Below are 27,792 nucleotides of genomic sequence, written 5' to 3'. Positions count from 1 at the left end.
GTCCTTCAACAATTTAATAAAACGAAGTTGTTGGCTACAAGCCATCACTTCTGTACATCATTAATATCTGACCTATTATAAATAAGCATTGAAACAAAACATACATCAATACTAGACAATGGAAAACAGACATTTTAAAATTATAATACTAAAAAATATCCTTAAATATAAGTGGAATTCTCATGGCAATAAGATAAAAGAGTATTTAAGTAAAACATTTTTCACATTGCAAATCAGAACCACAGAAATAAATTTAAACTTTGAAATAAAATACAGAAATTTATTTAAAATTAAATCTGAAATGCATTCGAGTCCTGTCTCCTCCATTGGCTTTTTTCTACTGCATTGTCCGATACAAAATATGTATTCATTTTTTATATAAACAGAAACAAACACCCCCACAAAAGCAGATTCTAGTGAGACAGATTTACTGTTTGTTATTCATGAACAAAACCAGTCTATTATTATTATTATTATTATTACAAAGCCGCAAACGCTCTCCAAAGGCTCGTTCAAGGATCACCCCCTCGGGCAAGGACTGAAATTGGAACGTCCAAGAACTGGGACAGAATAGAATATAGGAGTTAGGTCAAGTGCTGGGACCTATAAGGTCATTTGGAGCTGACAGCAAGGTCTGAAAGGTGACACAAAGGAGGAAAACCTCGCAGTTGCACTATGAAGTAAATAGATACCAGGGCTACCCCATGCAATCAACAACCCCTTACAGGCCAGTTGTGGTGTCACCTTCGCCTCTATACCTAAAGTAATTAAGAGACGACCGCCTTCCGAGACGTCCGGTGACATTGCTTACGGCACCTTCGAATAGGATGCTTCATTTGTCAAAATCCTTCCAGAGAATGACATTAAAATCTATATACTTCTGACAGACGCAGGAACCTTAGAAGCCTGATTTGTCCAATACGATTTCTTGATCAAACAATGAAAGAAAATTGGGAGAATAAGTTAAATAAGTATACCTTAGTTTAACCAGACCACTGAAGAGCTGATTAACAGCTCTCCTGGAGAGGGCTGGCCCCAAGGATTAGGCTTATTTTACATGGCTGAGAACCAATTGGTTACCTAGCAACGGGACCTACAGCTTACTGTGGAATCTGAACCACATTATACCGAGAAATGAATTTCTAACACCAGAAATAAATTCCTCTAATTCTTCATTGGCCGGCCAAAGAATTGAACGCGGGCCCAGGAGAGTGCTAGGCGAGTACGATATCGACCCATCCAATGAAGAACTGAACATTGGGAGAAATGACAACATAGACAGCAGAGAGAGAGAGAGAGAGAGAGAAGGATTAAAGATACTTCATTTGTCAAAATCCTTCCAGAGAATGACATTAAAATCAATATACTTCTGACAGACGCAGGAACCTTAGAAGCCTGATTTGTCCAATACGATTCCTTGATCAAACCATGAAAGAAAATTGGGAGAAATGATGACTACAGATGAGAGATGAAGAGAGAGAGAGAGATTAAGTCCATCACTAACATTCAGTTTATCTCTCCAGTCACTTGGCCACTGCAACAAACAACATCTGACTTTGCACGCCTTACACAAAGTTAAAACTGGAGCTACAATAATCATTCTCAAGCCAGTTTGAAGCAGAGAACCTCTACTTTATGATGGTACGTTCACAGAAAGAAAAGACAAGACCAAAATTCAACACACCAAGCTGGAAATGACTTCAACTGAGGAGTAATGGCATCATCAAAAACCGAGGTACTGTGTCCTCTTAAATTTTCAGAGACTTTGTCGGACCTTGAATACTGCATTCTGTTACGTTACGGTGGAATATTTGCTAATTGCAGAAGTCCAAATATACTCTTCCTATAACTAATAATAACAGCAACAATAATAATAATGTACATAAAAATAATTATAACCTCAGACATATCTATAATTATCTACAATCCTTTCTGTAACTTCTTTTGAATTGAATGATTCTACAATTTTTTTACAATGCAATTTGGCACACATGACTTCACCTCAAAGTACAACTTAAAACGAAAGCAGAAGTCTGCTTTCTGTAATTTTCTGCAATGTACTCCATTTAAAAAGCAAATAATTCTAATATACCTCGAAACATAACAAAAAAGCAAATTTCTGCTTTCAATTGATATTTTCTGCAATGTACAATTTAAAAATCATATAATTCTGTCAAAGAAGTACGAACACAAGCAAAGTATCAGTCACGGGGGTATAATTTCACTTCTAACATACTGGTGGAGTTTTCCGTCTACCCGAGGGTCAGACCTGTGCCACCACGGAAACAGTTGTCGATTCCTGCTGTCAAAAAACATTAATCACATTCAGATATCAGAAACGAATGTCAATTTCTGTCAAAACATATTAATTACATCACAATTTTGTCAAAAACAACAGCTCTTGAACAGAACAACTTAGAAATAATTGCACATATTAATTACATTTAGATTTCTTCCAAAATCCACAGCTCTTGATTAGGCTTAGGTTTAAACCAAGCACGAACAGACACTTAAGCACTTTAAAGACATATTCTTCAGTCAAATACCGTGGTCCCGAACAGAGACAGAAACATATGAGCAACAATCCTGCCTACTGTTGGTACTGGTTCGTAATACTGCCAAAACTAAACGCTAAAAATGACCCACTTAGAGCAGAGAAAAAAAATCATTTATATATTGTAACTATATACACTGGAATGTCAACATAAAAAGAATATAATTTCTTTAATCATTAAAACATCATCTTGACTAGAAACTGCCGCCGTCCGCAGAACGACAGGCGAAGAGCGAGTCTCGTCTCCTCGCAACGGTCTGTGAACTGACTGATCTCGTCTGGAAACAAACGGAGAAGAGTATTTAAAACATCAACATGAAGTAGTATCTTATTTCACTCTGAACAAACGACTTCTATGTACGAAGTCACTAATATGTCATCAACATCATTAGCAGTTTGCGACTCTACGTAGACTTCAAGACTTCGTGATTTAGCGATTTCTCCTGCGCCTGAGGACACCTTTACTCCACCCCCTCCTCTTCCTTCACACGAACGTCAGGAGCCTGAAGTGCGTCCCACGAAATCTCCACTATTCCTTCTTTTCGTGCTGATTTACTTCTGCAAGGTAGAAATGCAAAAGAAACATACTGTTAGGAATTGAAATTTACGTAACACGTATTTATGTAACACGTTTCTGAAATTATTTTTTGTTCCAGCTTAGTGAAACCACATCACAGAGGTAATTCATGGTAATGTCGTGCGACTGGAACTTCTGAGGTGAAGGTGCAATGGATTACTATCCTATTATCCTTGCATTTTAATACTCTTTTTTTATCTACTCATTAATTAATTAATTTACTTTTTCTTTTTTAATAAGTGGGATTTTTTCTTTCCGCATTACGCAACTCATTCAAGATGAGATTGTTACCCAAGACGGACCAAGCTTCCCCGAAACTAACATGAATAAGACTACAATGGTAAGTGAGTACAGTATGATGTTGTTGCGCAAAAGCCCTTTCCCAGATTTGATTCATAAAACTCTGACCTAAGATCTTCCTCAACCCGGGTCGGAAAGGGTAAACAGTCGATGCTATTGTCTTCTAACACCAAAGACGTAAAGATTTCTAGTATTATTATTCAGAAGATGAAGAACCCTATTCACGTGGAGCAATCCCACCAAAGGGGCCATTGACTTGAAATTCCAGAAGCTCCCAAAGAATATTAAGGTGCTCGTTAGGAAGAGGTAAGAGGAGGTGAAAAGGGAAATACAAAAAGAAGAGATCCCACCCATTAAAAAAGAAGAAATAAATCAATAAATAGATAAATATGTATTAAAATGCAAGAGTGGTATTAGGGTAGTAAAGCATTGCGCCTTCGCTTGAACTTCTAAGTTCCAATTCCACGGAAGAATTGGAAAAACTACATTAAACTATTTTCATAACAGGGTAGGATACGGACAGTTTAATTTCTAGTCATCTAAATGAATTGTACAAATGCCAAATATGAAGCCCACTCTCTTTAATGAAAATAACTGATAAAAAAAAAAAATAGTTATTGGGTCCTCAAGTGATGGCAGGTTGAAAATCAAGTTGGCCTTGTCCCAGAATGATCTCTCTCTTCTGGAAAGCCCTTGGGAGGGATAAGCACGATTTTATGACCAGATTAAAGGACAATGAATTGAGGGATGCAGGTTAACTGTAGTTGGATTATAAGTCGGGGAAGAACTCCGGCAACGTAACTGATGTCGTGCAATTAAACAATGCACTGCTACCCTGATACTATTCTCTCCTTGCATTTTAATACATTTTTACCTATTTATTAATTCATTAATTTATTTTCCCTTTTCTTAATAAGTGGGATCTCTTTACATATTTCCTTTTACCACCTCTTACTTCTTCCTCACGAACACCTTCATATTCTCTGGAAGCTTCTTGAATTTCAAGTCAGTGGCCCCTTTGGTGGGCTTGTTCTATATGAATAGTTCTCCTCTTCTCTATAATAATAATAATAATAATAATAATAATAACAATAATACCTTCTTCTTCGTCTGCGTCCAGTATGTCCGAACACCAGATCGAGTAGCAGATGAGAGAGAGGAATCCGAGGGGCAGGCCGAAGAGAAGTGCCGTCAGCACGGGATTTCCCTGCCACATGTCTTCCAGAGACGTCTTTGCGTTGTAGTACACTCGGTAAATTCTTATGGGCCACGAATCGCCTCCGAAGCTCTGCGGGGGAAAAAAAAAAGAAGAATTATCGAGACGTACTTATGCTTATGGGCTACAGGATCGCTCATCCAAAGGATTTATTCTTATGAATAGAGTTAGGCCACAGGCCAAGCAAGTGCTGGGACTTACGAGGTCATTACAAGGTCACTCAGCCCTGAATGCGAAACTGAGATTATCAGAAAGGTTTGAAAGGCATAACAGGAATGGAGAGGAGGTCTGAAAGGCATAACAGGAATGGAAAGGTTTATTGAAAGGTGTAACAGGAGGAATAGAAAGGTTTGAAAGGCAGAGAGGATGAACAGAAAGGTTTGAAAGGCATAAAAAGGAGGAACTGAACCTTGTGCAGTTGAAGCACGATGAAACAATTGTCAGGAGGAGAGGGAATACGATAAAAATGAGTAGGAGTTACAGTAAAAGGAATGAAAGGGGTTGCAGCTGGAAGGAGTTGTTCTTGAACTTAATGATTTCAATAGAGTATTGGATAAATTCTTTAGTGTGATAACACAAAAACTTACGGGCGGACTTTGAAGAGAACTTTACCGAAGGTGAACCTTACAACCGGCTGTAAGTGATCAAATTATGCGAGAGATACAAACGGAACTTTCGGGAACACAGAAGTCTGCGAGTACAAATCCTCATCCTTGGCCTCTGGACCTTATTTTATGAGAACACTTGCTTATATTATTATTATTATTTTTCAAAAAGATAAACTCTCTTCATATGAAACAGGCCCACTGACTTAAAATTCAAGAAACCTCCAAAGATCTTTCCGTATTTCCTAATGCTTTCAGTTACGTCTTCCAAGTCAGTAATTTATTTATGTTTTTTCTATTTATCTCTTAATTTATCGATTTGTCTTTGTTTCTTTTCTAATAAGTGATTATTTCTTTCTGTATTTCTTGCAACCTTCTGTAGCTACTTTCAAACGAACGCCACAAAATTCTTTGGAAGCTTCAATTGCAAGTCAATGGTCCCTTTGGTGGTGGGCTTTTTCCATATGAATTGGGGTTTGTCTTCTTAATAATAATAATAATAATAATAACAAATAAGGTACAGAATTATAAGGGTGGAAGGACAGAGAATTAAAATGACTTCAACAATTAAGCAGAAGAAATCTCAACTGGGCAACGATGATAGAAGAAGTTTGTTATTTATTTAATCTATTTATTTCTTTTTCTTGTTATTTAATTTTCCTAAGTTTTTTGAAGCTTGACCTGTAATAATAATAATACTGATGTAACTAGTTGTTGGTAAACTGTTGTATGTGAGAGAGAAAAAGAGCTACAAAACTGTGATGGTCGTCACCTCTGAAAAAGTTATATATTTCGCAATTGGAGAGAGAGAAACACTAGACCTAAGCATTCATTGCTGTGTGTGAGAGAGAGAGAGAGAGAGAGACCTATGCATGCATTACTCTAAAAACAAACCCCACTAAAACACGAAGGCCCCAACTAAATAAACCTCGCCTGACTTCTTCTAGTTCCCGCAAAACTTCCTCCAGGGACTGTGACGCCAGATTTGTCAACCGTAACCCAACCAACCAATCCTCCGAGGAGCCTTACCGGAGCCGACTGGGCTATCACGGTGTCCAAAAAGACTTCGATCGCGTCCGTTGTGAGGTGGTGGGCGGGGTCTTCGGGCAAGTGGTGGTGCATTGTGGAGGCATTGACGACCAGGAGCGACGGAAGGGGGAGGCGTTCCATCGCGATGCTGTTTGCCAGGTCTGGGGTTCCCGTCCAACCGAACTGGAAGTGCCTGCGAAATACGAGGATGATGTTATTATTGGAGAAACTGAGACCAGAAAGGTTTGAAAGGTGTAACAGGAGGAAAACCTCAAAGCAGTTCCACTGTGAAACAATTGTGAGGAAAGTACGACGAAAGAGATTACGAATGGAGGTGCGGCAAAAGGAACGAAAAGGGGTTGCAACCAGGGGCTAAAGGGACGCTGCAAAGAACCTCAAGCAATCCCTACAGTGCGCCGTGTGAGACGCACTGATGGCACTATTCCCCTTTGGCGTTTTATATCCTTTTACCAATTCCCATTCCTGGACATGTTCACTAATGTACATATGTGTACGACTTGATCAGAAGTCACGATTCCTCTTTCACTTGGCTCTTTGGCATTTGAAAAATACTCGTATACCAATGTCCCCTTGCTTTTGCAAAGTCCCAAGCCATATTTTGGTAACTAGGGGAGAAAGTCCTCCATTTGCAACTTTATGTTGCTGTACGTTATATACGGAGAGCTCTGCAGAGAGCTTTCGGGAATCTGTTCGATTCCCCCTTCCAATCTCAAAGGGGAACTGAGCAGATTCCTGAAAGCTCTCTGCAGAGATTTGTCTTTAAATATATTTGTACCCATACGTGACGACTGTGGATTTGTTTCACCGTTTCAAGACTTGTGCTACTATTTTTTATTTATTATTATTATTATTATTATTATTATTATTATGCTGAAGATGAAGAAGAACCCTATGCATACGGAACAAGCCCACCAAAGGGGCCACTGACTTGAAATTCAATTATTATTATTATTATTATTATAAAACCAGCCCACAGGAGCCCCTGACTTGAAATTAAAGAACATTGCAAAGAATATTAAGGTGCTCATTGGAAGGAAGTAAGAGGAAGTAAAAGGAAATACAGAAAGAAGAGAAAATGTATTAAAATGCAAGGAAGGAGAATAGCATTAGGGTAGCAATGCATTGCATCTTCGCTTAAACTTTTTGAAGTTCCAATTGCACGACATCCTCAGTAGGGAGGCCATTCCACCGTCCAGCGGTGTGAGGAATAAAGGACCTCTGGAACTGAGGTTCGACGACGTTGCTTTCGGGAGCAGAGCGAAAAATTCAGCCTTGTTTTCACAAGAAAGGAAAAATAGGAAAGTCTAAAGCAATCTGCATTTTAATGACAAAGAGTTTTGAAAGCCTTCGTCTTCACAAAAAAAGGAAAATGCCACATTCTCTGGATGCTGTAAGTTTTGCTACCGAGTACGGGAACGGAACGGAATATTTACAAGTGAGAGAAATACAAAGGTTTCAGAGGCATACAGTAACAACAGGAGGAAAACCATTTACAGTTACACTGCGAAACAATCATCAGGAGAGGGTTGAGGAAAGTAAGATGGAAGAGAGAGAATATGGAAGGAAGTACAGTCAAGGGAATGGGAAGGGGTTCCAGGAACTAGGGGCATCAGGAGGGACTCGGCAAAGAACCTACTCGAGTAGTACTGCCTACGGTGCACAGCGCGAGGTGCACTGACGACACTACCCTCCTACGGGGCTATTGAATGCATCAGGTAAAGTACATCCCAAATATTATTATTAAGTGTTTCACGTAACATGAAAACGTTACATTTAGTACGGAATCAGCATTCCGTTCGGTATGTGGTTATTACAATTACGTAAGTATCTGGTAAAATCTGACCAGTAGATTCTACAAATACCTTACCTTCAGCATTAAACTTTAAGGGTTTTGGGATGGATAAACTTAGGGCCAAATTCTACACTTAATGAATTCAAGTAGTGGACTCAGGAAGGCAAACAACTTCAGGCATAAATTATTATTATTATTATGATTATAATTTTCACAAAATTAATTATTTGGATACTTACGTACTGTTAAAGTTAGCTTTATCTTTGTGCCATCTGGTGTGATCAGCATTTTAAAAAAAATCAGAATACCCCTGGCTAACCCGCGAGGACTGTCACGTAGTCATCCGTTTTCCCACCAGGTGGTGCTGGAATGTTTAAGGTTCTTTAGCTGACTACCACACTGAATGAGGATGGTGGGTTAGTACGGCCAGAGAAACAGAGTTCAGCCAAGCGAACTAAGAGCTTCTAAACATTCCTGCCTGATGTGTGATCCTTACTGGTAATCCTTACTGGTAAGTGCTGTCACCAGACGGTGGAACTGCGACGGGGTGTAAGGTTCTCGTAGTGAGACTCGTCAGAGGATCCTTACAGGGAAAAAAGGACTCTATCTTGAAGAGTACTAGCGACTCCTCTGCCTAGGTCGAAAGCCCATAACAGATAAGAAGGTGAGCTTCAGGACCTGACAGTGTACCTTCGTGCTCCCAATATTCAAAAGCGTGATTTCTAACAACTAACTAGACGGAATGCAAGAATACTATTATATTTGGTTAGGAAGAAAAAGTCCCTAAAATTGAACATTTGCAAATAACAAGGCAAAAACAGTTATAACATGTTTACGGATTATTTTCAAAATGGGTAAAACTCAGGAATCAACTCTGTGTGCATAAATGTTACCCATCTCAGACACAGAGTGTTTGGCCTTCTAACACCACAGATCAATTCTTAATTTCTCCTCTTACAGGTTATGTCCGTCCAGGTGAACCCTTAAGAGTTCTAACTGGACAGAAGACAGCCATTATTCCATTGCTACCTAATTAGTTTGATTAGGTGCTGTCACAAATCTGGGAAGGGCTTCCACTTATACATCTTTCCTCTAAGCAATGAAAGAAAAGAGAGAGGTTGTCACTAGGACAGAGCACCCAAACAAGAAAGGGCTGGAGGCTCACTAATACACTTTGCCACATCAACAGCTGAAAGAAAAGTGCCTTCAAAGTTCTCAAGTGATGCCTTATCAGAGGGCTTAACTGCGGTTAACATCTGAAGGATTACGTCCAAATTTCCTCGTAAAACATGGCTGGAAGATGAGACTTCCAGCGCAAAAGATTGAAAACCTCTTCAAACTTTATATCGTGAGTTACACTCCAGTCAGCATGATGCAGAACTGAAAGCAACATAAAGTGGGGTCCTTGATAGCTGTGACAGAAAACTGCTCTGTGTACCCGAGATACTGGCAGAGCTTAAAATAGGATACCTAGTGGAACAGGTGTTGGATATCACTCAGGAAAAGCACCAAGATCAAAAAACTACCCACTGTTATTGATACACAAGTCTAACAGTGGCGAGCCTTCTAGATTTAAGGATTGCTTCCTTGGCCATCTAGAAATGCCACAGTTCATAACAGACACTAGATAATCTCCACACAGTGAGATGAAGATGTGGACGCTTGTTGGAATCTTCTCAAATAAGACTGTCTGAAAAGATCCTCCCTGAACGGAAGACGACGAGGAGCATCTACCACCAGGAAAGAAAGATCGAGGAAACATTCCCTTGGGGCCACAATTGCACTATCAAAATCATCCTTGTGTAGAGTCTTGGGCAGTCATAAACAGACGGGTGTTTGGGTCTCCCTAAAGGTTCCAAAACTTCCGGCAAACCTGAGGACGAGGAAACTACTGTATCTGACTGGAGACCTTGCCCCTTTTCTGCTGGGATGGTCTTCCAAGTTGTTATTAAGACAAAACGAGGTAATGGAATGACTTTGCTGGACTCTGTCCAAAGGATAAGGTAGTTCTTGCTGGTCTGAACACGTGTGTGTCCTTATCATCTTACGTAAGAATCGAGACTTTCCCACTTGGAACGTGAGCCAGAACTCTACCGAAGCAGAACTGGAGAGGTGAATTGGGAAATTCTAGAAGGAACTTTCAAGCAAGACCCTAAAGGGAAGACATCAAAGGTGGTGCTAAGAATTTCTAACCTCCTGATTCGAGACATCTTAGGTGATGGCCTCAAATACTAACGGGTTGAGTAGACACGAAGGGCCACTGTCAAAAACAGCTACTAAAGGTTGAGCAGGGATACCTAATATAATTTACACAACTGTTTCTGTTACCAAAAACTGAGTTGTAAAAGGAACATGACATTCTTCCCATAGCCTCGGAAGTAGGTCTATAAGGAGAGGTCATGACTCTGACGCATCATAAAAAAAAATCTCTTCATGATTAATATTTATAATCATCTTATACGTATCTCCATACGTACATTCATGTGCATACATGTCTGCACATGCATGCAAAAATATTACACATGTATATGCTTATATATACATGCATACATGCAAAATACGTAAAATAACATAATCACATGCATTACAGTTGCCGTAATCTAGCTGTAGTGCTGGAACGTAAATACGAAAATTGAAGGTACCTTCGCCTCACAATTAGGCTCAATTACCTTACCTATTGAGGAGACTTCTCTTCCTTGGTCCAAGAACTAGAAACCTGCAAGTTGGACAGAGGAAGGTGAAAAAAAAAAAACGTATATTGTAAGCAAGTCCTAACCCAGCTCTAAACAGCTTCAAAACTGGAAAACATGCCGTAGCATCCGAGAACCAGCATAAAGGGGACACTTCCAAGGTCGCCTCTCAAGAACAGATTAAAAATATAGTAAGTTACCTAGCTTCATGTTTCTTTAAAAATATAGTAAGATATAGTAATTCTCTTACGACTGTTCATCCATTTCCCAAAGGCTCTACTTCATGGCAAAAGGAAGAGAATGCAGAACAATGTTAAAACTCCTTAAGTCCAAACGGAGAAACTAAGGTGGAAGAGGTGAAATATGGCTTGAACATGAGTAATGATGACACGGAATGCCGGGTGAAAATACCAGGTGGAGAAGGGAGAGGATTCTTGCGTGACATCACCAAGTAACCTCGACGACAGTCAAGTGTCCTCTGCACGGATTGACGTCATCACATAACGGTGATGACAGTCGGAGAGACTGCACAACATTTGAGAGGTGATTATCGAGAAGCTGTCGTAACTCACTCTAGTTAAATACGCGGCGGAAGTGGAAGAGCCGCTGTACAACAAGGAACAACTGTCACCAGGCTCCGACACCTTCTCTCTCGCGGGGGAAACCGAAAAGGGACAAAAGCTGGGGGGGACCTTAGCCCTAATATTTTCGATCGAAATTCTAACTAATAAAATATATCTCAATAATATTTTTCTCCTGAACCACATAGGGAGCAAAAGAAGGCGGAACAGAATGAGAGAGAGGAATTAACCTGGGCTACCGGGTAAGTTAACAAAGGAGAACTGTTTACATAAACTATCGGCCTCCAACATCTTCCGATACCACACAAAATCTACGTCCTCTCCTCAGATCGCTCAAAATCTACATATCGAGAAAAATCATTTGCAAAACCACATACTTCTGCGAGGCAGGTTTTTCAATGCTCCTACACATCAAGACAAAAGCAGGAAAACGTTTGGATGCAAGTGATGACGTGCGTCTGGCACTTTCAAGGAAAGAACCTCGTTTGAACATCACCATCAATGAGAAACAACAATACTTATTGCTGTTATAATGTGCATTCATTGTATCCTACTACTTGACACTTCATTTGAAATAAAAAAGTATTTTTGTTCAGTAACTGAATACATCTACCAATTCCTCAGCAAGGTTTGTACCACTAATCCTTTTCATATGATTGTATTGTATTTGTATTCGATGGGGGTACGGAAACATTTTCTGACATATCAAGGGGTACGGGCACTGAAAAAGGTTAAAAGAACCACTGCCCTAATGCCTTCATCTCTGCTTGTTGTAAACGGCAACAAGCAAAATCAGAAACAAGCACAGTACAGGAGAAAACTGGCCCGAAATCAACGCAATATTACAAACATCGACCCCACCGTCTGTATAACAGGTCGGCCTGAAGAAACACGGCAAGAACGTAAACATTCCAGCACCACCTGGTGGGAAAACAGACGACTACAGTGACAGTCCTCGTGGGTTAGCCAAGCGTATTCTGATCCTTTTTAAAATGCTGGTCACGGTAAACGTTGCGAAGATAAAAGTTAACTTTAACAGTAAGTAAGATTCATTCCAAATAATCATTACTATTACTCAGAAGATGAACCCCTATCAATATGGAACAAGAAGCCCACCACAGGGGCCACTGACTTGAAATTCCAGAAGCTTCCAAAGAATATTAAGGTGTTCATCGGGAAGAAGAGAAGGTAAAGGGAACTAGAGAGAGAGATCTCGCAATTAAAAAGAAACAATAAATTAATAAATGAATAGAAATGTATGAAAATGCAAAGGAGAATAGCACTGGGGTATTAAGTGCTGGAGATACTCACTGGTGATATTTATCTCGATTATTCCTGATCACCGATTCCACCATGTCACGAAACCTGTGAAAATACGGATGAAGCGTCTGCAATTATAGTCGCTTAAATCAGTTAAATCAGGGACACTTATATGAAATCCCAGGCAGTCGCGGTCGAAAAAACTAAAACAAGCTTTGTCGGTTATGTCGATAAACAGGCCACACATCAAACGTACCACTTGCAGCAATATACTGTGTACTCTTAGCTCTAGGTGATGTCGTCCAGTACGTCTAAAACGCTTCCATATTTCCATACATTCCTTTAAAATCAAGTCTACATCTACCCGTCACGAGTCTAAGCTTACAGGGAGTCTGTCAGTCAACCAACGCAGACGAGCAAAAATGGCATCACTTACAGTCAACCGTGTACAAAATACTGCTATACATCATAATTATACAGTACCATTGCAAACTAGGTTAGGGATACAGAACTCTACGGGAGGGCATCTCGTAAACGCCCGTGGCATCCACTTACTCTTCCCCATCCATCAATTCTTCGCCGTAACTGAGAGACATGAAGAAGGAGAGTATAAAAATAATTACCGTTCTGATTCATCAGTCTGTTCACAAGGTCATCTCTACACGAAATGACAGATTCCTGTCTAATATGAATTACATTCTGAACAATTTCACACCAAAAAATAACACAAGATTTTGAATTTGTGGTTTTCCTGGGAATGCAAACCGGAACCTTTGGTACGCGGAGTATCCTTCAGCGGAAGTTGGAGACGGTTACTGAAATGGGTTAACGAGGTTGCAGCCATTTTTTCCTTCGACCTCAGGGACCTTTTATTAAATTTCATTTATTTATTTTTACTTGTTATTTTTATTTATTTTGTTTATTTTCATTTATTTATTTTAATTTTAGTTTTTTATTTTTACTTATTTCATTTATATTTATTTATTCTTGTTTTTATTTTTATATCGTTTATTTTTTAGTGTTTGTATATTTATTAGTATATATTTGCCTGTTTTTTTTGAATTTTATTTATTTATCTTTATTTATTTATTTTTATTTTCTATTTTCGGCAACCCCTTCCATTCCTATGACTGTACCTCCTCCCCCATTCACATTCTCCTTCTTCCATCTCGCAACCATGCCAAGTGCCATTTTTAAAATATAATAAATTAAATCAAAATATACTTTGACCCAGGACGGCGCCTGGCATGTTTTTCTCGGCCGACAGGCTCGAATGCAAAAGGTTTTCTTCCTCCTGTTACTTACGCCTTTCAAACCTCTCTATTCATCCGTTTCCCTTTCAGAAAAAGAACCCTATTCGTATGGAACAAGAAGCCCACCACAGGGGCCACTGACTTGAAATTCAAGAAGCTTCCAATTGCACGACATCCTCCACAGACCAACGGTGCATGGAATAAAGGTCCTCTGGAACTGAGAAGTTCTGCAGCGAGGCAAACTGACTGCATATTGAGAGTGAACAGATTTGAAAGGCATAACTAGGGGAGTAAAACCTTTTGCAGCACACTGAAACAACTGGATACTCCTGTACAAAAACGCAACGATCTGTATTGCCGCAGGAACAAATATGAATAAAATGTTTGGTGATTATATTAGCCTACATCAGAGACATCTGAATGACATCCCAGAAAGGGTCACAAAACTACGCCGGGCTTCGTCAGTTACGCAGACAAACGGACCGTGCGTCAAACGTGTCGCTCACAACGCTGAAATCCAACGATACTCTTTGCTCTAAGTCTTGCTGTCCAGAACGACAATGTCTCCCGCTGGGTCTGAAATACCACTATATTTTAGCCTATTCCTTAGTCTTTCAAGCCTAAATCTACCCGTCTAAGTCTACGGTGAGTCAGTCGGTCAAATAATGCAAAGACAGAAAAGCAAAAAGGACGTTGTATACTGTTCAAAGAATGCTTTAAGTCATAATTACATGGTACCATTACAAAGCAGAGTAAGGATACGAACTTCTAGACTTATACGATCGATTGATTTACGGTTACTAAAAATGGCGTTGCAACGTCTAGGTCATGCTCGCGGCATCGACTTACTTGTACCCGTCGACATATTCCTCGCTGCAAGGGCAAGACATGGAGAGAGAGAGAGAGAGAAGACAGTTTAGTATACATATAACATGAAGTATATTCAGAACAATTTCGCACAGACAACGACGAGACGAACAGACGTGTGACTTACGCATCTTCGTCTGTGGTGATGCGTCCTGTCTTGCTCTCCTTGACGACGGTGATGGCCAGGTACTTCTTTATCTGTAAGATAAAGAAAACAGTTAATAATGAAGATAAGTACTGACATATAGGTAAAATGTTCGTACTTTGGTCAGAGACTAAATCATAATCACTTGAGAATAAGAAAAATTCTCTTACAAATCTACTCAAATTTTTAAAATTCAATTTGTCACTTTCATTAATCCTCTTTCTTTTCTAATGATCGATCTGTTCTCCTTCCAGTATTTCCTATTATCGTCTTCTGTAACTTCTTTCAAACGAATATCTTTATATTCTTTGGAAGCTTCTTTGAGTTTCAAGTCAGTGGCCCCTGTGGGATTGTTTCATACGAACAGAGTTAACTTGTGAATAATAATAATAATAATAATAATAATAATATAATAAATAATAATAATAATAATTGCTAAGAGTGTTTATGAATAATTAACACTCTTACTGACCTCTCTACTTTTAACATTTTTACTTCCCACCAAATACATATCAAGTAGCCCACACAAGGAGCAAGTAGGCCTCCTTTGGGCCACACCTAGTGCAATTACCGATTTGCTATGGCTGTTGTCCATCGTAGACCTCTCTCCCTCTCAACGACCTCTCAATTGTCCCATTTCCTGCTGACTCCCCCTTCTGCCAAAATGCTCTCCATCTTCCGGGCAAACCGGAAAGCAGGGGCAGAACACGTGAGCCGCCAGAGGGCCCGTGTAACGGGGACCGCCCCCCTCAGACCCGAGACAAAAAAGCGCAGGAACGAAGGCATACAGGCAGTCCCCGGTTAACGGCGGGCTTGGTTAATGGTGATCCGGTTTTACGGCGCTTGTCTAACAACGAGAATCGGCAATTTTTGGCGACGAGAATCGCTGATTTCCGCTTAACGGCGCCAATAACTGAGTACTGGCGCCGACACATAGCTAACGTAGGCGCCAATAACCGGAAACTGGCGCTTTTCGGCGCCGATGAGCCCTGAAAATCGCAGAAATTGCCGATTTTCGGTCATCATCACACCCTCAGAACGGAACCCCCGCCAATAACCGGGGACTGCCTGTATATGGAAGAGGTCAGAGGTCAAGCAAGGCAGAAGTGGACAGACCTTTATCAAACGCAGACTGCTATGACTCTCTGCCATCCCATGGCGCCACCCATTCCATCAATCAATGTTGAGAAGATTTCCTCAAGCTATAAACTGTATAATTGTGGCACTGTCTCAGTTATTGCAACATAATCTGAGAGACTCAGAGTATAATCTGGATGTTTGTGGCTGCTATTCTGATTGAATGTGATTATGACTAATTAAGTTAAACATTGATTTTCCCTTAAAGCCTCAATTAAGCTAACTGGGTATCACTTCCTTTTTACAGGAATACTGACCCAATGTTGCGTGCAACCGTAACTCAGGTAAGAAAGTATCTCCGTTGCAAATCAATATTTCTAAATAATAATAATAATAATAATGTTAGGAAAAAGATCTTCTTTAATACAGGTTTTGTTAAACAAAATGGCAGTTTCAACAGCATTTATTTTATGTAGTGAACGCTCAGTTCGTCTTATCAATTGCTTTTCTTGCGCTGGAATGGTTGCAAGCAATTGACCGGTATTCATTTCCGGTGGCTTAGTGATGCGTAGGAGGTAGTTCTCGTGGAATGCGATCCTGTCCTGAATGATGCCCAAGCGAGGAGGGCGAAAGTAGTCGACACTCCACGGGAACTACCTCCTACGCATCACTAAACCACCGGATACGAATATCTGTCAATTGCTTGCAACCATTCCAGCGCAAGAAAAGCAACTGAGAAGACGAACTGAGCGTCCACTACATAAAATAAATGCTGTTGAAACTGCCATTTTGTTTAACAAAAACCAGCATTAAAGAAGGTCTTCTTCCTAATAACAATAACAATAATAATAATGAAATGGCCAAATCAGCGACAACAAACACGAATGAAAGCCTGCGACGGCTTTCGTGTCCACCGACCTTCCACAGCTGGTGCAAATTCCCGTGCGTGAACTTCGTGAAGAGCGGGAACCTCTCGTGGTTGATCCACTCGTTCAGCGTCGTGTTCACCACCGACTCGTTCTCCACGAGCGCCTGCTCGTCCGGAACTGCGGAAGAGGTGGAAATCGTCGTGAACAGAACGTAATGCAGAACTCGGGCCACAGGCCAAGTGCTGGGACCTGAGAGGTCATTCGGCGCTGAAACAGAAACTGACAGTAAAAAGGTTTGAAAGGCATGACTGAACCTCAAAGCTGTTGCGCTATGAAAGATTGGAATATGAACGGAGGTACAGTGAAAGGAATGAAAGGGGCTGGAAAATGAGAGGAACAGAAAGGTTTGAAAGGCATCAAGAGAAAGGTTTGAAAGGCATGACAGGACGAAGAGAAATGTTTGAAAGGCATAACAGGAAGAAGAGAAAGGTTTGAAAGGCATGACAGGATGAATAGAAAGGTTTGAAAGGCATGACAGGAAGAAGAGAAAGGTTTGAAAGGCATGACAGGAAGAAGAGAAAGGTTTGAAAGGCATGACAGGAAGAACAGAAAGGTTTGAAAGGCATGACAGGACGAAGAGAAAGGTTTGAAAGGCATGACAGGAAGAACAGAAAGGGTTGAAAGGCATGACAGGATGAAGAGAAAGGTTTGAAAGGCATGACAGGAAGAACAGAAAGGTTTGAAAGGCATGACAGGATGAATAGAAAGGTTTGAAAGGCATGACACAAAGAGAAAGGTTTGAAAGGCATGAGAACAGAAGGAAGGAAGAGAAAGGTTTGAAAGGCATGACAGGAAGAAGAGAAAGGTTTGAAAGGCATGACAGGACAAAGAGAAAGGTTTGAAAGGCATGACAGGAAGAACAGAAAGGGTTGAAAGGCATGACAGGACGAAGAGAAAGGTTTGAAAGGCATGACAGGAAGGAGAGAAAGGTTTGAAAGGCATGACAGGAAGAACAGAAAGGTTTGAAAGGCATGACAGCAAGGAGAGAAAGGTTTGAAAGGCATGACAGGAAGAACAGAAAAGTTTGAAAGGCATGACAGGACGAAGAGAAAGGTTTGAAAGGCATGACAGGAAGAACAGAAAGGTTTGAAAGGCATGACAGGACGAAGAGAAAGGTTTGAAAGGCATGACAGGAAGAACAGAAAGGGTTGAAAGGCATGACAGGATGAAGAGAAAGGTTTGAAAGGCATGACAGGAAGAACAGAAAGGTTTGAAAGGCATGACAGGATGAATAGAAAGGTTTGAAAGGCATGACAGGAAGAACAGAAAGGTTTGAAAGGCATGACAGGAAGAAGAGAAAGGTTTGAAAGGCATGACAGGACAAAGAGAAAGGTTTGAAAGGCATGACAGGAAGAACAGAAAAGTTTGAAAGGCATGACAGGACGAAGAGAAAGGTTTGAAAGGCATGACAGGAAGAACAGAAAGGGTTTGAAAGGCATGACAGGATGAAGAGAAAGGTTTGAAAAGGCATGACAGGAAGAACAGAAAGGTTTGAAAGGCATGACAGGATGAATAGAAAGGTTTGAAAGGCATGACAGGAAGAAGAGAAAGGTTTGAAAGGCATGACAGGAAGAACAGAAAGGGTTGAAAGGCATGACAGGATGAAGAGAAAGGTTTGAAAGGCATGACAGCAAGGAGAGAAAGGTTTGAAAGGCATGACAGGATGAATAGAAAGGTTTGAAAGGCATGACAGGATGAACAGAAAGGTTTGAAAGGCATGACAGGACAAATAGAAAGGTTTGAAAGGCATGACAGGAAGAACAGAAAGGTTTGAAAGGCATGACAGGAAGAACAGAAAGGTTTGAAAGGCATGACAGGATGAACAGAAAGGTCTGAAAGGCATGACAGGAAGAAGAGAAAGGTTTGAAAGGCATGACAGGAAGAACAGAAAGGTTTGAAAGGCATGTCAGGAAGAACAGAAGGGTTTGAAAAGCATGACAGGAAGAAGAGAAAGGTTTGAAAGGCATGACAGGATGAATAGAAAGGTTTGAAAGGCATGACAGGATGAATAGAAAGGTTTGAAAGGCATGACAGGATTAATAGAAAGGTTTGAAAGGCATGAAAGAAGAACAGAAAGGTTTGAAAGGCATGACAGGAAGAATAGAAAGGTTTGAAAGGCATGACAGGAAGAACAGAAAGGTTTGAAAGGCATGACAGGATGAATAGAAAGGTTTGAAAGGCATGACAGGAAGAACAGAAAGGTTTGAAAGGCATGACAGGAGAATAGAAAGGTTTGACAGGAGAACAGAAAGGTTTGAAAGGCATGACAGGAAGAACAGAAAGGTTTGAAAGGCATGACAGGAAGAACAGAAAGGTTTGAAAGGCATGACAGGAAGGAAGAACAGAAAGGTTTGAAAGGCATGACAGGAGGAATAGAAAGGTTTGAAAGGCATGACAGGAAGAACAGAAAGGTTTGAAAGGCATGACAGGAAGAAACAGGAAAGGTTTGAAAGGCATGACAGGACAAACAGAAAGGTTTGAAAGGCATGACAGGAGGAACAGAAAGGTTTGAAAGTGACAGGAGAACAGAAAGTTTGACGTGACAAGAAAGGTTTGAAAGGCATGACAGGAGGAACAGAAAGGTTTGAAAGGCATGACAGGGAAGAACAGAAAGGTTTGAAAGGCATGACAGGAAGAATAGAAAGGTTTGAAAGGCATGACAGGAAGAACAGAAAGGTTTGAAAGGCATGACAGGAAGAACAGAAAGGTTTGAAAGGCATGACAGGACAAATAGAAAGGTTTGAAAGGCACAACAGGAAGAATAGAAAGGTTTGAAAGGCATGGCAGGAAGAAGAGGTTTGAAAGGCATGACAGGATGAATAGAAAGGTTTGAAAGGCATGACAGGAAGAATAGAAAGGTTTGAAAGGCATGACAGGACAAACAGAAAGGTTTGAAAGGCATGACAGGAAGAACAGAAAGGTTTCAAAGGCATGACAGGACAAATAGAAAGGTTTGAAAGGCATGACAGGAAGAACAGAAAGGTTTGAAAGGCAAGGCAGGAAGAAGAGAAAGGTTTGAAAGGCATGACAGGAAGAAGAGAAAGGTTTGAAAGGCATGACAGGAAGAATAGAAAGGTTTGAAAGGCATGACAGGAAGAAGAGAAAGGTTTGAAAGGCATGACAGGAAGAATAGAAAGGTTTGAAAGGCATGACAGGAAGAAGAGAAAGGTTTGAAAGGCATGACAGGATGAAGAGAAAGGTTTGAAAGGCATGACAGGACAAATAGAAAGGTTTGAAAGGCATGACAGGAAGAACAAAGGTTTGAAAGCATGACAGGAAGAATAGAAAGGTTTGAAAGGCATGACAGGAAGAACAAATGTTTGAAAGGCATGGCAGGAAGAAAGAGAAAGGTTTGAAAGCAAGGCAGGAGAAGGAAGAAAAGAAAGGTTTGAAAGGCATGACAGGCAACAGAAAGGTTTGAAAGGCATGACAGGCAGGAAGAACAGAAAGGTTTGAAAGGTTTGACAGGAGGAACAGAAAGGTTTGAAAGGCACAACAGGAGGAATAGAAAGGTTTGAAAGGGAAACTGAGGAACAGAAAAGGTTTGAAAGGAAACCTAGGAAGAACAGAAAGGTTAGAAAGGCATAACAGGAGGAACAGAAAGGTTTGAAAGGTTTAACAGGAGGAATAGAAAGGTTTGAAAGCCACAACAGGAGGAATAGAAAGGTTTGAAAGAGAAACTGAGAACAGAGAGGTTTGAAAGCTATACCGGGAAGAACAGAAAGGTTCGAAATTTTTAACAGGAAGAATAGAAAGTTTGAAAGGTTTAACAGGAGGAATAGAAAAGTTTGGAAGACATAACATGAGGAACAGAAAGGTTTGAAAAACACTGACGTAATTCTTATCATGATTAAGTTTTTTTTTTTTTGCACTTTTACAAAGAAGGAACCCCCAGAGATTGTTCGGGAACATAACAAGAAGGGATAAGGAACGGTTACTTGAGGAAAGCAGTCGACACAGAAGTAGCATCACTAAGATGACCTGTGCAAAGATTGGACGGACGAGGACGCATACAGACACCGCCCTACTTACGAACAAGTCCTTTTCCGGACGGCCATTTGTGTATTTAAATACGGGATGATATAAAATCAATACAGTGCAGTACAGTATGTTTTTTCATCCTAAAGCACAATACACGGCACATACAGTGCTTTATGTGCAGAACGGACGCGCAAAACAAAATCTGAACTCGTGGGTGGCAAAGGGAGAGTGCCCTGGACACAATTTTAACCCGCGATCCCGCTTGTTCACATCTCTGAATGTTCGTAAGTCGGATGTTCGTAAGTGGGGAGGCGTCTGCTGTACCTGCCGGAGGCCGAGAGAAATCATCAGAGGTCTGACAACAAGTGAAGGAGAGGTTTGGCGATGAGGGACAGAAAGGATGACAGGGAAAGGTTTGACCGCTACCTGGATAGAAGAAGTGCTTGTCGTCTTTGAACACCATGACAGAAAGGGTTGTGACAGGAGGACAGAAAGGTTTGAAAGTGTGCTGGAATGAGAAAAACAACAGATCAAACTGATGACATTTTATTTCAAAACCTGATGAAGTCGATGAAATGTTGCTTATCAAACTTAGCACCTAAACTTTACTGGACTTCTGGACTTATCTGAAAGACGGGAAAGCTTCTAGTGCAGGCTGTACCTGTCACATAAGGTCTTTGTTACTTACAAGACTTTGCTACCACCAAACAATTCAAATTGCATCCTCATCACATATATTTTTATCTATTTCTTACTTAATTTATTGTATCTTTATAACATTTAATTTGTTAATGTTTCTCCTTTTCATTCTCAGATCACTGATTTACTCTTTCTGTTAACCTTCTGCTGCTTCTGCCAAATGAACACCTTACTATTCAGGAAGACCCTTGAATTTCAAGTCAGTGGCCCTTTGTGGGCTTCTTGTTCCATATGAACAGGGGTTTGTTTCCTCAATAATAATAATAATAATAATAATAATAATAATAATAATATAATAATAATAATAAATAATAATAATAATAATAATAATAATAATAATAATAATAATAATAATAATTGCAAAAGTAACAAATTACAGATGGGTAACGAAGAGACAGGGCACTTACGTCTTGCATGCAAGAGGCCTCTATGGAATAGAAGAAGTGGTATGGGCGGTATTCTTCCGCTATCTCCTTGTACACCTCCTGAGAGAGAGAGAGAGAGAGAGAGAGAGAGAGAGAGAGAGAGAGATTAGTACTTACAGGAATTGGTCATTTCCTCTACAAAGTATACAGTATTTCAACTGATTCTCATTTATCGCAGACAAGCTGAAACTGGAATAGGAATACAGTATGGAATTTAGGCCACAGGCCAAGCAAGGGGTGGCACCTCTGATGAAGTCATCCAGAGCTGAAAGGGAAGCTGAGAGGAACAGAAAGGTCTGAAAGGCATAGGAACAGAAAGGGAGGAACAGAAAGGTCTGAAAGGCATAACAGGAGGAACAGAAAGGTCTGAAAGGCATAACAGGAGGAACAGAAAGGTCTGAAAGGCATAACAGGAGGAACAGAAAGGTTGAAAAGGCATAACAGGAGGAACAGAAAGGTTGAAAAGGCATAACAGGAGTAAAAGAAAGGTCTGAAAGGCATAACAGGAGGAACAGAAAGGTCTGAAAGGCATAGCAGGAGGAACAGAAAGGTCTGAAAGGCATAACAGGAGGAACAGAAAGGTCTGAAAGGCATAACAAGAGGAACAGAAAGGTCTGAAAGGCATAGCAGGAGGAACAGAAAGGTCTGAAAGGCATAGCAGGAGGAACAGAAAGGTCTGAAAGGCATAACAGGAGGAATAGAAAGGTCTGAAAGGCATAGCAGGAGCAAAAGAAAGGTCTGAAAGGCATAGCAGGAGGAACAGAAAGGTCTGAAAGGGAGACTGAGAGAAACGCAAAGGTTTGAAAGGAGGGGGGTCAAGGATAATAAGAAAGAAGAGAGAGAATATGATAAATGAAGGAGGAGGAGGAGGAACAGTCAAAAGAACAGGAGTAGTTGCAGTTTCAAAGAACCTCATCAAGTAATGCCTACAGTGCACTGCGCCAGGAGCACTGACGGCACTAACCCCCTACGGAAGCGAAAGCTGAGCAAGACCTACCCACAGATGTCCCTCCTTATTGCCCACAAAAGTGAAGAAGAGGTCCCCGTGGGATATCGTGTCTCTCAGGTGTTGGGGAGACGCGATCAACTGGACTGGGGGACTGGACATACGAATGGCGTAGCCTACAATCTCCTCCTTCACTCTGTCCCCCTTGTACGAATGGCGTTCGTCGCCTTTCACGCTGCAAAAGATGTCGAGGGAAAGTTAGACATTTTATTCTCTCTCTCTCTCTCTCTCTCTCTCCATAAAAGGGTCTTCTTCCACTAAAGATCAAAAGGGTTAAAACGTAGCACGTACAACATTCTATTAACTAAATGTTAACACAAACAACCAAATCTTTCTTATGACAAAATGAAAGACAATCATGTGGCAGGACCAATCACAGCCTTAATAAAATAGATTAATCAGAAACAGCTGACAGATATTCCAAATCAACCTTATGAAAACGCAGCGAATGTGGAACAAATTTGGCAGGATGAATGATATCTTAATCAGCGAGATATTCCAGAACTACCCAACAACTTTCGTGATCGTCAACTACGAGGAAATGATAAATATGGACGGCAATGCAGCGTCTGATGCCAAATGGTCCGAGGAACTTACAACATGATGGTGGGGAAGCCCTTGACGACAAATTCTGTGGCCACAGCCGTAAAACGAGTGCAATCGACGCGGCCTACTCTGATGTCCGTCCCGTAGAGGGCATGGGCCACGTGGTTCCACACGGGCTCCAGCTTCTTGCAATGTCCGCACCAAGGGGCGTAGAACTGAAAGAGCGAGACAAGATATTAGACAAGTCGCTTCGACGATTCAATTCTAGTTCGTTTAGATTTTCGTACGTTGTAAACCAGTTCTTTTCTATCCTTGGTTTCTGAAATGGGAACACGAATGAGCTTTCGCATGAACTCACGCACATTCATACTCTTGTACAACGTGACAATACCGTCGCTTACGCACTCTCGCACAGACATGCTTTGAAAATTCTCTTACAAACACTCACACAAACATGAGTTGAAAGCTCTCTTACAAACACGCACTAGCATACAAACACTTGCATGAACAAGTATAATTCCTGTCACAAGAACACACATGTTTGTACAAGAGTATGAGCTGAGGAGGAGTACAAATTTGCACAATCAAACTCTCTCGCACAAACATGGACTGAAAGTTCTTTCACAAATGCATCCACAAGTACAACCACGTACTCGAATACAAATACTCGTACGAACTTGTATCATTCTCGTACCAAAACGCACGCATTTGGACGAGTGCAAGCTGAGGACAAATGCACTTTCACTCTCTTGCACAAACATCAGACAGTTCTCTCACAAACATAACCTCAAGTATAAACACGTGTACCAATACTCGTATGAAAGCGTATCATTCCTGTACCAAAAACGCACACATTCGTACAAGAGCACGAGCTCATTTGCACTCAAAAACGGAATTAACTGCAGATGCCAGCTCACCATAATAAGCCATGGGCTATCTCCTCGTAGCTCCAGGAACCTGTCGCTCAATTCAAGGACTCTGTTTGTTGCGCTCCCAAAGCTGCAGACTGGAAATAGAAGTTTGAAATGAATCACACAAACAATTATTGAGTTTAATAGTGAATATTTAATCTGGAAATAGAAGTCTGATTGCAACTGGACTAATGATTGTTTAGTTTAGTTTAAAAATGATTGCTTCATTTTATAACGAGAGTTTCTGTATATCCCTAACTTACAGTCATCAAATTTATCGTAAAATGTCAAAATTCTCTGTATTTTATGAGCCAAAGCTTTTGGAGAGAGAGAGAGAGAGAGAGAGAGAGAGAGAGAGAGAGAGAGAGAGAGAGAGAGAGAGAGAGAGAGAGAGAGAGAGAGCACATCTTATGTTTGATGGTACAGTACTACAAAGAGAACAGCATTCTAGCCTAAAAAGTGTCCTGTTCTCGTTTGGTGGCATCACCACAAAATCCTCGATTCTCGTCAGAAACCGACAGGTTCCGAGCTTTCACAAATTCGTGACTACGAACGAGACAGATCCCCAACCCCTCGGGAACCAGGCAAGACACGAAAGGCCGTGCAACTCGTCAAGAGTCTGCGAGGCTTAAGGAGACCCCATCCGACACATCAATCGGGGAAGACGGTCCAGTCCTCCAAGGGGACCAAAAAGCATTCTCTGGGGTCCTGAAACGTCTGAGCCAGCAGGTCGGAATGGGACGGAACGGGACGTACACAATTGAGGCCAAAGGGAAACCTTCTGCAGTTGCGCTATGAAGCAACCAACTGTCAGAACGAGTGCTTGATGACGGCAGGTGAACGGGGGATTCCCCCGACGACTAAGCCTCAACGGCCAAATCTGGATACCGTTACGGAATACCTAAGCCTTAAGGGCGATGATTTGTATTCCTGTGGGAGCAAAGCTCTATTGCATAGGATCTGGGACTTCAAAATGCATCTACAAGGTTGACGAGATCCCCCTCAGGTTAACGAGACTGCTCTTAGTTTGACAAGACCATCCTCAAGTTTAACGAGATCAACCTTAGTGTAACGAGACCGCACGGAACGGTTGAAGAGCAATCACGGGTGGAATCGGCCGCCAGTCTCATTTCGAATTTACGAGGGAACCCAAAATCATTTTAGCGACCGGAGGTGACGACATCACTCGCCGCCAGCCGACGGCACAAGGCCACCAGTTACTTGACCGTAGGGTCAGGCCTGGTCAGGGCAAGTTAGGTTATAGCAGGTCAAATTAAGAAGAATTGTGTAGGTTAAGAAGAGTATAGAAGTCCATTAAGCCGAGACATTACTTATGTACTTAATGGATACTTATACTGTATGGGAAACAATTATATAAGTAGTTCGACTTGTGTAAGTTATTTGGTGGAGGTTTAGCGGCCATTTCAAAGCTAATATAAATCGGGTTACGGTATTGGCCTCCCATGCTAATCATTGCGGCCTAAAATCACCTTTGATTCCCATCAGCTTACTCCCTAGTCGGGGTCGCCTTCTCGGCTTACTCCCTTGTTGGGGTCGCTTTCTCGGCTTACTCCCTCGTCGGGGTCGCCTTCTCGGCTTACTCCCTAGTCGGGGTCGCCTTCTCGGCTTACTCCCTAGTCGGGGTCGCCTTCTCGGCTTACTCCTCGTCGGGTCGCCGCTTACTCCCTAGTCGGGTCGCTTTCTCAGCTTACTCCTAGTCGGGTCGCCGCTTACTCCTAGTCGGGTCGCTTTCTCGGCTTACTCCCTAGTCGGGGTCGCCATTTAGGACAAACATCCTATCATGACACCTTCAACGCCTCGTCTGATTCGCTGCGGCCTAGGGTAAGTCATAACTGATTATACATGTTCTTCAAGGTAAATTTATTGCCTATTTACCTATGTCTAAATTTACCTTCATAATTCCTTTTCCATTTACCCTAAGGATAGCCAATCCCTTATGGGTAGGTTATAATTGATTTTTAAGCCAATTTTAAGGTAAATTTGTTGCCCATTTACCTAAATCTGCCTGAATTTACCTTAATTATAATTGCTTGCCAGTTTACCCAAATGATGGCCAATCCCTTTAAGGTCAGTTATACTTAATTTTCAAGGTAATTTTAAGGGAAATTTGTTGCCTATTTACCTAGATATATCTAAATTTACCTTTATAATTACTTCCCTGTTTCCTCTAATGATGGCCAATCCATTCAGGGTCAATTATAATTGATTTTTAAGGTAATTATAAGGTAAATTTATTGCCTATTTACCTTAATTATAAGTGTTTACATATTAACCCTAATGACAGCCAATCCCTTTATGGTCGGTTATAATTCATTTTCAAGGAAATTTTAAGGTAAATTTTTTACCTATTTACCTAAATATTTTAAAATTTACCTTCATAATTGCTTCCTTGATGATGGCTAATCCCTTTAGGGTCAGTTATAATTCATTTTCAAGGTAATTTTTAGGTGAATTTGTTGCCTATTTACCTAAATATATCTACATTTACCTTCATATCATCTTATCCACTTACCCTAATGATGGCCAATTCCTTTAGATAGGTTATAATTGATTTTTGAGGTAATTTTAAGGCAAATTACCTAAATATGTATAAATTTACCTTGATTATAATTGTTTAGCCTGCTCTTTTACCCTAATGATGGCTAATCCCTTTATGGTCGGTTATAATTGATTTTCAAGGTAATTTTAAGGTAAATTTGTTGCCTATTTACCTAAATATATCTAAATTTACCTTAATTATAATTGTTTACCAGTTTACCCCAATGATAGCCAATCCCTTTACAATTCATTTTCAATGTTATGTTAACGTTAATGTGTTGCCTATTTACCTAAATATGCCTGAATTTACCTTCACTATAAGTGTTTACACGGTTACCCTAATGACAGCTGACCCCCTCAGGGGTCCTTAGACGTAATTACAAGTTGAATTTACGTGTAATTAGACACGATTTACGTTAATCATTTACGTCATTCATTCAAGACTCCATTGTTTACATTCGACCACTTGGCAGGCTTCTTCGACAAATGACAGCTCCAGCCGATCGATATTTTTCGCCGATTCTCTCGCTCCCCGCCGCTATTTCCGCCGGGAATTCCGCGCGAAATACGACCGCACGTCCGCGGAATCTTTCGGATACAAATTCCGCGCGGAAAAATGGGTTTAGACGGATTAAAATGAGGGTTCTTTACCAGATAAAAGGACGAGGAGTGTTTTGAAGGCCGCCATGTTGGTGTTGTCTTCTGCTAGGCGGTCGCTGATTGGCTGATTGGGACGGACGTTCTGATAGATGATTGGCTAAAGCCGACA

The 27,792-nt window shown here is 40.8% G+C and overlaps 1 protein-coding gene across 3 annotated transcripts; it reads right to left on the bottom strand.

Moving 5' to 3' along the window:
* Tmx3 (Thioredoxin-related transmembrane protein 3) lies at positions 1 to 27,753 on the bottom strand. 3 transcript variants are annotated; one of them, XM_067102932.1, is made up of 14 exons: positions 27,675 to 27,753; positions 24,471 to 24,559; positions 23,605 to 23,768; positions 22,999 to 23,182; positions 21,984 to 22,061; positions 21,304 to 21,385; positions 16,886 to 17,013; positions 14,873 to 14,943; positions 14,728 to 14,751; positions 13,181 to 13,210; positions 12,677 to 12,730; positions 6,282 to 6,474; positions 4,530 to 4,719; positions 1 to 3,112 (listed from the first exon to the last, which is right to left on the bottom strand). In XM_067102932.1, the coding sequence occupies exons 1-14, from the start codon at positions 27,709 to 27,711 to the stop codon at positions 3,084 to 3,086; spliced, it is 1,353 nt and encodes a 450-aa protein (XP_066959033.1). In that variant the 5' UTR covers positions 27,712 to 27,753; the 3' UTR covers positions 1 to 3,083. The 3 variants fall into 3 exon arrangements, with proteins under 3 accessions (XP_066959033.1, XP_066959034.1, XP_066959035.1); XM_067102933.1 differs by lacking the exon at positions 13,181 to 13,210; XM_067102934.1 differs by lacking the exons at positions 13,181 to 13,210; positions 14,728 to 14,751 and having other exon boundaries at positions 27,675 to 27,752.
* Between the last annotated feature and the right edge of the window lie 39 nt (positions 27,754 to 27,792).

Source organism: Macrobrachium rosenbergii, unplaced genomic scaffold (assembly GCF_040412425.1).
Source record: "Macrobrachium rosenbergii isolate ZJJX-2024 unplaced genomic scaffold, ASM4041242v1 171, whole genome shotgun sequence".
NCBI classification, from domain to species: Eukaryota; Metazoa; Arthropoda; class Malacostraca; order Decapoda; family Palaemonidae; genus Macrobrachium; species Macrobrachium rosenbergii.
Note: the sequence above shows the minus strand (reverse complement) of the source record. Positions and strands in the feature narration are given on the sequence as shown.